Source organism: Notolabrus celidotus, chromosome 16, assembly GCF_009762535.1.
Source record: "Notolabrus celidotus isolate fNotCel1 chromosome 16, fNotCel1.pri, whole genome shotgun sequence".
NCBI classification, from domain to species: Eukaryota; Metazoa; Chordata; class Actinopteri; order Labriformes; family Labridae; genus Notolabrus; species Notolabrus celidotus.
The window spans coordinates 28,872,861-28,886,519 of NC_048287.1; the positions used below are offsets into that span (position 1 = coordinate 28,872,861).

General features: G+C 36.8%; 1 protein-coding gene across 1 annotated transcript; it reads left to right on the forward strand.

The window, feature by feature from the left end:
* The first annotated feature begins 2,298 nt into the window (after positions 1-2,298).
* On the forward strand, positions 2,299-11,347 carry LOC117828539 (major histocompatibility complex class I-related gene protein-like). The gene is made up of 7 exons (XM_034705750.1): positions 2,299-2,444; positions 4,357-4,617; positions 6,635-6,913; positions 7,344-7,667; positions 8,967-9,068; positions 9,655-9,742; positions 10,467-11,347. The coding sequence occupies exons 1-6, from the start codon at positions 2,387-2,389 to the stop codon at positions 9,723-9,725; spliced, it is 1,095 nt and encodes a 364-aa protein (XP_034561641.1). The 5' UTR covers positions 2,299-2,386; the 3' UTR covers positions 9,726-9,742; positions 10,467-11,347.
* The last annotated feature ends 2,312 nt before the right edge of the window (positions 11,348-13,659 follow it).

Genomic DNA, 13,659 nt, shown 5'->3' on the forward strand with positions numbered 1-13,659 from the left:
CTACATGTAGGTCAACTCTTGATTACAAAGAGCAGAGGGGCTGTTTATTTACACAACATACATATTAATGCCTTTTATGAAATTGAAATCATTCTTTATCTGGTGAATAAATATGAGTACGATTATTTAGGCCCAATATGATGTTCTGACATAAACAGGTGGTTTCCATTCAGCAATTCCATGACACATATTTAATCTGACCACTGGGGGGCGCTATGGTGTTACTAACTTTCCTGTAAAGTTAAACTGATACACCACAGTTGGTATAAAATATCTTTTGTTCCTGTTAAGCCAAAGTGACCATGTTTCAACTACAGAGTGTATAAGCGTCATTACATGTCTGTCCTGGTTGACATGTCACAGAGGTTGTGACTGACTCTAAAGCATAATCTGCCTCATGTCATTCTGCTCCTAATGTGTTCATATCTACAAAGCCTTTACACGAGTAATTCAGATCATGGAGTCATTGAGGGAAATGTTTAATTTGAGGTAACAAGTGAAGTGAGGAGTGGGCTCATTTTCATTAACACTTTCATTCAGTCAAGTCTTGTTTTTTTGCAACATTGGTGACTGACAAAGTGTTAAACTGGAGGTGGCTACATCCATGTCTCTCATACAGCCTGTTGCTTTATGATATTTGCTGATTGAAATAAAGCTTGTTGCACAAATTAAATAGTTCATCTCAAATGTCTCACCTTTGCAGTCCAGTTGTTCACCCTTATTTGAAAAACTGATTGGGGACCAGAGGAGGAGAGGAGAGGAGCTGCTATGTTTGAGTCTGATCCCCTCCTGAGATGACTTCCTGTCACTTTGGCAGCCTGCGTTTTTCATCAGGGCTTCAACCAGCAGGAGGTCAGCACACTTACTCCCACCCTTCCTTTACCTCTCCACCTAACACCACAGCATCCATCCTTCCACCATGACAGAAAGAAGACTTGTTTAACACACAGCTAACTTCAGTGACTAGCATTTGTACCTCTCTGTGGCCCTTCTCTGTCTTTCCATTAGCAGGAAATAAATAAACAACAAGGATGTCTTCTTGTTCTTCACATGTTAAACTTCATTCAGATTATCAGACACTTAATAAGTGACAAAACACCTTCACCACTCTGTGTCATTTCCACCAAGAATGCAGGTTTATGTCACTCCTGCAATCAGCTTCACTTTTAAAACACAGGCACTATGTCCACTTTTTATTTAAAGTCTGTGCAACTGAATCAGGCGTAGATCAGCAGTGAGCATGATGAGCTTCAGTCAGCCAGAGGTCAAGTCTCAGTGTGACAAAAACAACAATTTGACATCCAGATAAAAGAACAGCTGATGCTTTGATGCTGTAACAGGCTACTTTTCTGTAACTTTAAAGGTAGTATTTCAAATTGTTCAGGTGAAGAGTGAAAGAGAGTTTACACAGCACCAAAGCCAGAAAATGAAAAACAGCATCAGGTATTCAAACATCAACAGAGGTGTCATATTTCTCCTGTTCAGCAGCGTACATGACTTCACACATCTGATCAGGAGCATTTAACCTTTCAGACAGAGCGGACTTCATCTGATGTTTTTATTCTTCATTTAGACTATCTTTAGGTTTTATTATAGGCTACTAAATGTCTTGACAGCAGGTCTAATATGTGCTAAGACTGGAGTACTAATCTGTACTTAATAGTTGTACACAACACAGAATAAAGCATATTATAACATGATTTTGACTTTAAAACATACCCTCTTTCTGATTTAACATCTTTGAATGTTATGGCTGTGCACAGATTGTATCTAAAATATCAGATAATCACAGACCTGTTCAGGATGAACCTCTAGGGGGAGCACCTGAAACACACTTATTTTTCTGTGACATCTATGAAACTATACTTTGGATTGTTTTTTATTGTTAAGGCTGTTTTCAATCCCAGAACAAAAGCTCAATAAGACTCAACTATATCCTCACAAACTCCAAATTACCTGATCTGTATCTGACCATGACCTCTGACCTCCCACAAGAATTATAACATTTGTATACATTATATCACTAAGTCTAAAATATATAGAAGAAAATGTATCAGTGTAATGTTAGATATTACTTTATATGCAACAAAAGATGATACATTATAATAAAGTCAGCCGTGTCTCCCTGTGTTCTGTCATGTGAATAAACAGAGACACGAGCTGTTCTAAGTTTCACTTTCATTCATAACCTCAGTCAGTCAGTTTTACTGAGTTACTAGTGACGTTATGCTCAGACTAAATTCCTATTGGCCAGAGAGGCGATGACACCAGCTTTCTTGACTCTCCTTAATTCACTTCGACACTGGAGCTCGATCGAGAAGCAAGGCTTGTTCTTGCCTCCTTAAAAGTGAAGAATTATTCAAAGTTTAAGAAGACCAAGGTCACAATGAAGACTCTGATGATCCTGGCTGCCCTGGGATTAGTCCTACATGAGACGACGGCAGGTGAGTTAAGACAGAAAACAATTCTTCATGTGTTTATAAAGTGTACATATGAGGTCAAGATTCATTGGATAGTATTTGATGTTTATCTCCAGGACTTCATCTTATTGTAGAAATGTTATGAGTAAACGTTTTATTTCAAGTCAGTAAATCTGTCTGTTCGTGTCGTTTCACCATCATAGTCACAAGACAAGTTCATTTCAGAGAAGGGCTTCAAAATGTGCATTTGTCTCTTTTATTCTAAAAGTCATCTTGAACCATTACTTAGGACAATTCATGGATTATTACAATGAAGGACATTTAATGCCACAAGGCAGCATAACTCAGCAGTGAAGCAGTGACACTCAGAGAAAGAAAGAAAATAGGAAGAAATGCATGAAACAAGCTTTTATTATCCCAGACTATAAATAGAGCATTCAGTATATAAGCTGTGAGGAGACATTTTATTATTAAAAACTGAGTTATTTTAAGTTAAAGTTGTTTAAAAATATATGTGGAAATACTCTGTTTTCTTTCTACTCAACTAATTTAAATGTGCTCGCAGAAACAGACAATAATCAGTGTTCACCTCCTTATAATGTCATATTGTTCTTTAGTTCATACTCAGTTTGTTGGTTTGTTTCGATCACATGACTCAACAGTTATTACATTTAATCTATTTACAATATCAGACTGTTTAGTACATCTGTAAGGATTTATCTGCTGATATTAACTTAGAGCAGATATTTTGGTATCTGTGTTTGTTGGACTTAAAGAAACAGGAGACAGAAAACCAGGTTAGAAGTTCTTTAGAAACAGTGTGTCATTGCAGAGTTTGTCCACCAGAGGGCAGTCACGAGTTTATTCTTAAACTGTAATGTCAAAAACACAAAAACAAGTATTTTAATCTCTGAAGTGATTTGATCTTTGAAACTATCCACATCATTGTTGGCCTCTAAAATCCAGCATTAGCTATACTTGTTGTTTTAATTAAAAAGGAGCAGATTTATTCCTGGAAGAGTTTCATTTTTGATGTGAGCAGTGCTGCAGATTGTTTTAAAGAGTAGTTTGAAAAAGAGAAAAATGATGAACATGTTCAGGAAGCAGAAAAACAGTTCAGGATTATAAAATGATCAGTGACTCTGCTGATACTTTTTTAAAAGATCTTAAATAAATGTTTTAAATTATGACTAAAATCACATCATGGTGTAAGCAAATGATTTTAGATTTTATTAACCAATTTGCTTTTAATCCAACATATACAGTGATACTTACAGAAAATGTACTGCTTGAGAAATAGTTCTTAAGTTTCAATAATTACACTTTTATAAAAGTATGATACACATTGGTCAAAATATTTCTGTGCTGTTTTATTAAAGATATAACTTGTATGCTAAAAAATGCCACACAGTTCAATGACAGCAACATAAAAATATATATTTGATAATAATCGACTTGACTTGAAGACAACAACAGCAATAGAAGAGGAAAACAACCCACCTTTGGTCAGAGGTTTCAAATCATAAAATAATGAGAGTGTAAACTGTGAATGAATCATTACAACAAATAAAAACTCAACTAACAGGAAACTAAACTGGAGTTTATCTTCAGATTTATAAAATGATGAATTATAAGTGTTGGTAAAAATCTCTTCATGACAGTCAGGTGGAAAACTGCTCGACTGGAATATTTGACTTGTTTGATAATTCATGTCAGAAAAGAAAACTACATTTTCTAAAACACGTTCATCAGGAATATTAGAATAAAGAGGGTTTTTTAGATCTTTAAATGAATGTTATTATTTACTGACTGCACAGAGGTTATAATGTTGTGTTGAAAGTGTGTAAGTCTTTGATTGTGTGTGCTGGATGATAACTTTGTTCAGTGATCGAAAATGTGATGAATAAAAACTGATGAAAGTATTTTGTCCTTACAGGGACTCACTCTCTGAAGTATTTCTACACGGGGTCTTCTGGAGTCCCAGACTTCCCAGAGTTTGTGACTGTTGGGATGGTGGATGATACTCAGATAAATTACTTTGACAGTAACACCCAGAGAGACGTACCCAAACAGGACTGGGTGAAAAACGCGGTGGATCCTCAGTTCTGGGAGAGGAACACTCAGATCTCTTTGGGTGCCCAGCAGACCTTCAAAGTCAACATTGAAATTGCAAAGCAGCGCTTCAACCAAACTGGAGGTTTGTTCATGTTTTAGTTTCTCCTGATTAAATGTTGTTCATATTTTCAGTCTGTATTTTAGTAAACAGAGTTGTTACCACACACACACACACAGGCACACACACACACACACACACACACACACACACACACACACACACAGTAAGTAGTGTGTTTTATTCCCGTAGTTTAAACAGTTTGCTGAAGTCTTTTCTGATCTGAAACAGACTCAACAGAAACATCACTGACACTCAGACTGCTGCCTGCTGCTGTACTGCACTGATTCAGTGTTTCTGTCCATCCCATAATAACCTACAGAGATTATTAACCCTTAATCTCCACTTCATCATATCAGAGTAACTCCACTGAACCGCCCACAGTGAGTCGGTCCATATTAACTCTCTTTTTAGAAAACCTGTTTATCACGGCAGCTCAACAACACACGGCTGATAGAGGAACATTACCGCCTGGTTTCTAAAACTAAGGAGCGGGACCGTAAACGGGACACAGGCTGCTTGTGCCGGGTCCGCACATGAGAGGAGGAGCGGCGTGTTTTAATAGAGCTGCTGACAGGACGACAGGACAAATATCACATTCACATCAGAGGTTTGAAAAGTTGAACAGCCAGACTCTGCTGAACTGACAACACTGTGTTCATGATGTATAACAACAGGACTACAGGTTAGATTAGATGAACTTGACTACAGTGTTTCTGTGTCATAATAAACATTTTAAATGAATGTGTTCAGTGTTACTCAGACTAAAGAAGCACTTTAAAGAGTTCTCCTCAGCTGTTTGAGAAGTTGTGATGGACTTATTGAACAGTTGTATTGATATTTACCGGATTAAACCATGTATCAGTTCATTTAAAAACAGACATCACATGATCTATAACCACAAACATAATCAGTCTGAGCTCTAAATATGTGATATAAACATGTTAGATTACATTAACTCTACTGCACTGATATACTGTGTCCATCCCATAATATACATGTGTACATAAATACAGATTACATGAGATTAATTGGAGTTGAGCCCAGTGTTTGTTTGTCATAATGAACTCACAGTGCTGAAAATGAGTTGATCACAGAACATGTGTGGACGAGGATTTTGATCACTGAAGAATCATTTCTGTGTTTTTAATCAGAAATGTTAAACGATGTCTCGCTCCAGTTTGTTTAATCTGATAATAATCTGCTTTAATCTGTAAAGTAAAAAACCTTCAGTGTTATTATGAAGCAGTTTGAAAAGTTCCCCTCAGTCCGTCTTCACATTTTGAAATAAGTTCATGGTTAATCTCTAAACTTAGAAATAACTGGATGATGAAAACAGTCTTTAGTCTCAGCTCTTAATATACAGCAGACACACAGATTAGATTAGATTATCTCCACTGCTCTGTCCTCAGTGTTGGTTGGTCCTCTCAGGCAGCATCAATCAAACATCTGCAGGTGGAAACAGCTGTTGGTTGTGTGGAATGATTGACAGATGGATGGACCAATCAGGACTCACAGACTGCCTCCCAGTCTCCATGATGGTCCTGGTGGTCTCTGTCTTACTGTGAGCAGCTGTAGTGACACACTGCTGAACACTGAGGGCTGAGCAGGAGGAGTCTACACTGATCCTGGACTCAGACTCTCCTTCAGGGGAAGTTTAAGTTTGTGTGTGTGTGAGTGTGTGCGTGTGTTTGTGTGTGTGTGTGTGTGTGTGTGTGTTGCTCTCTGAGGTGAAGATGTAAAATCAGCTGATAAAGTAAGACTGAGACGTGACCTCACTCTGGTTTACTGAACTCTCTCTCTCTCCCTCTCCCTACTTCTCTCTCTCTTTTCTACTCTTCCTCTCTACTGCTCCCCTCTCTCTCTCCTTCCTTCTCCGTCTTTATCCCTCTCTTTCTCTCCCTCTCTCTCCCCTGTCTTGACCTCTCTTAACTCCCCTCCCTCTCATTCCTTCTCTCTATCTTTCTCCCCCTACCTTTCTCTCTCCCCTCTCTGTTTCTCTCATCCGACTTTCTTTCCCTCCCCCTCCCCTCTCTCTCAGGTGTTCACATTAACCAAAGGATGGTCGGCTGTCAGTGGGATGATGAGACTGAAGAGGTCCATGGATTTTTTCAGGATGGTTATGATGGAGAAGACTTCTTAGTGTTTGACATGAAGACATTGACTTGGATCGCTCCGAGTCAACAGGCGGTCATCACCAAACAGAAGTGGAATAATAACAAAGCTCAGTTAGAGTATTATAAGAACTACCTCACCAAGGTGTGTATTGACTGGCTGAAGAAGTATGTGGACTATGGAAAGACCTCTCTGATGAGAACAGGTAGGATCACATGACCTGATTTTTTTATTATGACAGTGTTCATTTACTTGTTTATATTTTTTTACTGTGATATTTCAAAAAATGTATCCCATAATTATCTATTTCTTATTCTCTCTCTTCACCTGTCTGCTCCCTCTATCTTTTCCTACATTTAGTCTCTTTCTTTAATTTATCGTTTATTTTTATATCTCTCTGTCCTCTTCTTTCCTTTCTAATCTTTCTCAACCCATCATCTCTCCTCTTCTGTTTTCCTCTCTGTCCATCAGTTCTTTTTAAATGTAGTTTTGTAAGGCTGATTTTCTTTGTTTACACACTGTATACCTTTATTGTTTACCTTCATTTAACAAATGATCATCATTTATGGATTTAACTGTAAAAAACAGGATAAAAATGACAAAAACTCTAATCTCTCTCTCTTTTTGTTCTCCAGACCTCCCCTCAGTGTCTTTCCTCCAGAAGTCTCCCTCCTCTCCAGTCACCTGCCACGCTTCAGGTTTCTACCCAAACAGAGCCGTGATGTTCTGGAGGAAAGATGGAGAGGAGCTTCATGAGGACGTGGAACTTGGAGAGATCGTCCCCAACCCCGACGGATCCTTCCAGATGAGTGTTGACCTGCAGAAACTTCCATCTGGAGACTGGGGGAAGTACGAATGTGTGTTTCAGCTCTCTGGAGTGAAGGAGGACTTTGTCACCGTACTGGATGAAAAGGCAATCAGGACCAACCATGGGAAGACTGGAATCAGAAGTGATGAAGGCAGGACATTTAAATCCTTCAAATCTTTTAAATACTTTTCCTGATTTAAACTCAAAGTTGTGGTTTAAAGGGATTATTGATGCAGGGAATATTGTTCTCCTTCTATTTTTTGATCAATACATTAAAACTATCAGTAAGAAAACATACAAAACACAATTATATAGACCTCTCCTTTCTTTACAACCTTTCAATCAGTTTTTCAAATGAAACAAAACTAACGTGTTATTTTTAATAAACCTTTTGAATGTTTAGAGATTCTGTGTTGACTTTTCTACTTTTAAGGACAAGAAAACCATTTTTAAAATAACTGGACGGATGGATATATCTGTCAGTAAATCATTAATGATTAGTTTTATGTTCTAAGTTTTCTGGCAGTAAAAAGGAGTTTGATCATGTAGTCAAAGTGTCTCATAGTGCCAAACACTAACCTGGTAAAGAAACCAGCATTCAGCTAAACTCAAACAACACAGCTAGAAAAGGAAATCAATCAATCAGTCAGACCTTATTTATAAAGTGCTTTTCATACAAGGACATTATAACACAAAGGGCTGTACATAAAAACAACTTAAAATAGGATACATTTTTAAAAAGCATATATATAAGTATAAAACTATAAGGACCTCCCAGATCCTAATCCTAACCCCAGCCCCGACCCCAAACCCACCCCACAATCCTAAGGTTAAGAACACAATATATGCAACAACAATAATAAGAAGAAGAACAAAATAAATAAATAAATGAAAAATAAAAATGAGTTGCTGAATGAACTGAGGAAACAGTTTCATGATATGTTAATGAGGAAACACTGGAGGAAACATAAGATGTTAAAACTCAACACCAGAAATGAAACTCACCAAAATAAAATACATTTCTAAGATAATAAAAAAATGTGATATTCAACCATTAAAAGAAAAGAATAAGCAATACTTAAAATAAATAAAATAAAATGAAAGTGACTATAATTTGAACTAGATAAGAGATAAATGAAGTAAGGTGAAATAAAACTGTTATAAGAATAAAACTCAGCTTAAAGTGAGACTAAAAAGGTCGGTCTTGAGTTTCCTTTTAAAAATGTTGATGCTCTGTGCAGCCCTCAGATCTTCAGGTAGGGTGTTTCACAGACGTGGGCCAAAATCATAGATCCAGGTTTTATTCAAAGACATGTAGAGATAAAAATAAACATCAACACATTAAAGTGACAGTGTTTATTTACAGGATGATACTCTGGTTGGTAGACGTTCTCCTCTGACATGCTTCACCTGAACAGATTATAACTGTGTTTTTATTTTTGTTCAACAGTGAATCACACGCCCATGATCATCGGTATCATTGCTGCAGTGGTTCTTCTACTTCTCGCCCTCGCTGCTTTTGTTCGATTCAAGTATTGCAGAGGCAAAAAATGTGAGTCACAAACAGAAACTTTGTCTTGTGTGATTTTCTTCTTCAGACTTTGAGTTTCAGTTTTTATTCAGATTATTAAAGTGAAGCTTTAACAGTGTGTGTCACAATGTGTTCCTAACAGTGAACACTGCATTTGAAACTCTTGTCATAATGATATCATAAGATCACAAATTATCATTCACACGTTGATTATTATCAGATATGCTTCTATTGTTCATGTGGTCTGTTTTACACGTGTCTGTTTGTTAAATACATGTTCTTCTATGTTTGTTAGTGAGAACACACTCCTCAATTTAATGTCTCTGTAACTCTGACCAGCAGTTTACCTTTCATAAACACTCTGAGGTAGTTAGTTTATTGAGGTTAAAGAGTGACGTTTACTGTTTTCAAGCTGTGTTTTGGATAATAGTTTGAACTTCTGTTTGATTTTTGTTCAGGAGACAAAGTGAGCTGTGTTCGTAGAACAAGATACACGTGTCAATTTAAGATTTCATTTCTGTTAAATAAGTGACTAGAGGAGAGGAGAAAAGATACTCTGATGTTTTGAAGTATGTAAGAAGTAAAATGTCTTTGCTTTGTATTTCAGCCAACTGTGATACAGCTTCTGAAAACAGCTCGGAGCTCAACGAGAAACTGAACCCGGTGCCGACAGCATAAACACACCACCCTGCACTGTGAGTTTCTTTATATGGGACATAAAACGCTGCTTTAACTTTGTTCTCTCTGTTGTTTTTCACTGTCAAACTTCTGTGACACATTTTAGCTGTGAAGAAAATCTATGAATGACCTCAACAGAAACAAAAAAGTGTCTTTTGTGAAGTTAATCGAGATCATTGAAGTCAGTAAATTCCTTCAGATGAAATGTAAGATTAAAAACTTAAAGCTCCTGTGAGGAACTTTTGACGTTGGCGCCCCCTGTGGACAACATGACACCTCTCATCTCTTGTCTGCTTTAGTCCTGTACATGAGTGAGTCGTGTAAGGGATGTTTCAGCAGCCTGCAGTTTGTCACTACAACTGGCACCTACCACCGCCAGTGGTTTCAGACGCTAAAAATAACTCTATATAAATAATATATTTTTTGTTCTGATGGTCCCGTTTGCTCTTGTTTGTCATAAAGAGACTTCAGTATTAATTTCAGTCCGTTTCATAACCAGCTAAAAACTCCTCACAGAAGCTTTAATCGATAACCTATAAATAAACAGTGACACTGATTCTTTAAATAAAGATTAAAACGTCTTCAAGTTCAGGTGAAAGTTTAGTTTACAAAATGTAATCACTGAAATGACTGACTCAAACATATTTCAGGTAAACGTCTTTAAACATGTTGCTCTGTGGAATTAATCTCCAAACATTTATAAGGTTCATTATTTTCATTTTACCTTCTTTCTTTCTTTAGGTTTCTCTCGAGTGAGTGATTCAGTGAGTGAGTGAGTGAGTGAGTGTGTGAGTGTGAGTGTGTGTGAGTGAGTGAGTGAGTGTGTGTGTGAGTGTGTGCGTGAGTGAGTGAGTGAGTGAGTGAGTGTGTGTGTGTGTGTGAGTGAGTGAGTGTGTGAGTGTGTGAGTGAGTGAGTGTGTGTGTGTGTGTGTGTGTGTGTGAGTATGAGTGAGTGAGTGAGTGAGTGAGTGTGTGTGTGTGTGTGTGTGTGTGTTTGTGTGTGTTTGTGTTTGTGTGTGTGATTACTGGAGTCCCCCTCTCCCACACTGCAGTTGCTGTAATTCTCAACAAGATGAGGCAGGAGGAAAAGGACGGATGCGGTTTTCATCACAGTTATGTTGATTGGGACAAAAATTCAATCTGGATATTTTAAATCTATAAAAATCAAACACTTTGAAAACAGCAGCATCAATTCAAGATGTACCTCCCATCAGTGTAAATAGCCTGTAGTATATAATTGTGTTGGGTTTGTTTTTAAACTGAAGCAAATAACATCTCATGTCCTTCAGTTGTTTTTTCTTACAAATCAAGAGTGTGTGTTTTAGTTTTATGATGTTTCTCTTTTAACGTGTTTGGAAACATTATCTTCTGATTTTGGCAGAAAGCCTTAAATGACTGTAGGACGTTTGAAACTTCTCATCAAGCGAATCTGAAATCTTGTTTTATAGTTCCTGCTTGTTTTCAGGAACAAGGGACGTTTCCTCTCTAAGTTATAGAAATTGAAGATTCTTTCTCAGAATCACTTCTCGGGTGTGGTAAAGTTAAGTTGTGGTGTTGATCTGCTGTTTCATACTCTTGTACTGTGCATTTTCTTTTTAAATAAAGTCCCTCTCACTCTGACAGTCTGTGTGTTTCTTCATTTCCCTCATTCATATAAACGCTGACACAGTTAAAGCTACAGCTGTGTGAACACTGTGGCAGCATTTTGTCTTTTCTGCCCTTTGTACTGTAAACTATGTGATCTGTAGTTATTCCTTTTATAAATGGATGACTCACATTGTTTGAAGAAGAGACTTAGAATGACCTCTCAGTAACATCTGCACTGTAATGATATCAAAATACAGAAATAACAGAGGGGTCTTTTTGAGCCTGGTTGAAGGAAACTCTGACTTAGCTGAAACAGTTTCTGAATGAACTCCATGTTCTGATAAATCTCACCTAATGTGTTGCTTCAGTATTTTGATCAGTTGTTATATTTTAGGTAAAGTGTAGAGAAATTAGAGCATAATTATTGTGACAGATTTGAGTTGTGTCTTTTGTTCTAGCTTTAATTTCTTCAGAACACTCAGAGGACGAAATCTACATTTTGCAGCTTTTATGTTTTCGTGTAATCGTAAAATTAGACTTTATTTGTATTGCACTTTTCACATAACGTAACAAAGTGCTTTACATAAACAAAAAATCATTAACAACAGTATGACCACCCCACCCTCCAATAATCCATATATAAGTTAAAATATGTCTCAAATTAAAGACTCAATAAGATACACATAAAAAGACTGAAATATAAAATAAGTGAGTAAATAGAGTTACTTTAAATAAAACTCAGTTAAAAGCCAGACTAAAAAGGTAGGTGTAAAAACATTGATACTCTGTGCTGCCCTCAGGTCTTCAGGTAGGCTGCTGTTAAGTGCTGGCACAAACACAGACATGATAAAAAATAAAATGAGTAAGATGTGGGATTTTCAGACCCGCAGATTTTAATAATAATAAAAATAATGCATTTTATTTAAAGGCGCCTTTCTCAGCACTCAAGGTCACCGTACAGGGCAGAGTCCAAAAAAAGAACAATATAGAAATTAGGCAGATAAAATCAACAAGGCATGATACAGTGTAATTAATAAATACAAACAAAAGTAACAGGATGAGATGTGGTGCAGTGAAGAGGTGTAATCAGAGTGAATATGACAGTTTAAAAAGGTGTGTTTTGAGATGTGATTTAAAAATGGAAAGAGAGTCGATGTTACGGATGTCTGGTGGGAGGGAGTTCCAGAGGCGTGGGGCAGACCGTCTCAAGGCTCTGGACCCCACGGTGGTTAAGCGGGCAGGTGGTGTAGTGAGGTATATAATGTCCCTGAAAAACTGTATTCTAGTATAGGAAATGGACTCAAACACACATCAGAGAATTAAGCTGAAGACTACACTTCATTCATTGCGATCACTGCATGCATGCTTACATTGACACACACATTTTAGATCCAGCTTTTGATTTTAATGCTCATTTTAACAAGGTCGTAGGTACTTCATTTTATCATCTTAGAAATATTGCAAAAATCAGACCTTTTTTAACGCAGAAAGATGCAGAAATTTTAATTCATGCTTTTATTACAAGCCGCATTGATTACTGTAACTCCCTTTTTACGGGCCTACCCAAAAAATCTCTCAGAAAGCTGCAGCTTGTTCAGAAACCTGCTGCCAGAGTTTTAATGAGGAGAAAGAAAACTGACCACATAACTCCTCTTTTAAAAACTCTGCACTGGCTCCCTGTTTCTTTTAGAATTGATTTTAAAGTCCTTTTACTTGTTTTTAAAGCTCTTAACAGCCTTGCTCCTCCATACATTACTGATCTCCTGTCATTTTATGTTCCAGCTCGACCACTGAGGTCCTCGAATGTTTCCCTTTGAAATGTTCCTTGTGTGTCTAACACATAGAGAGAGAGAGAGAGCTTTCTGTTTTTATGCCCCTAGGCTGTGGAACTCTTTGCCTCTGGCAAGCTCTCTGGGTGTTTTTAAAAGTAAAGTTAAGACTTACCTTTTTAATCTAACTTTTAATTTGGAGTAATTTATTTTAGCCCTGGACTGCATTATTATCATTATTATTATTTTTATTATTATTATTATTATTTTTTTTTTATTATTATATTATATGTGTTCATCTGATCTTGTTAACTCTACCTTATTTTTAACTTTTATTTCCACTCTTACTTATTTTATTAATTTTACTGTGTTGATTTTCTTTTCTTTTTTAAGTAATTCTTTTTTTAAATCATGCGTTCTATAATTTTACCATTGCTGTTGTTTTCTTACTGTCTGTTACTCTGTGAAGCACTTTTGGCTACATGTTTTTATGTATGAAAGGTGCTATATAAATAAAGTTGAGTTGAGTTGAGTTGAGATACTTGCACATGTTTCTATTTGTTTATGCATAAATGCAT

Coding starts and splice junctions, on each gene's coding strand:
- LOC117828539 (XM_034705750.1), top strand. CDS start 2,387: ATGAAGACTCTGATGATCCTGGCTGCCCTGGGATTAGTCCTACATGAG. Junction 7,668..8,966: donor TGGAATCAGAAGTGATGAAG/GCAGGACATTTA, acceptor TTTGTTCAACAG/TGAATCACACGCCCATGATC. Junction 9,069..9,654: donor GTATTGCAGAGGCAAAAAAT/GTGAGTCACAAA, acceptor TTTGTATTTCAG/CCAACTGTGATACAGCTTCT.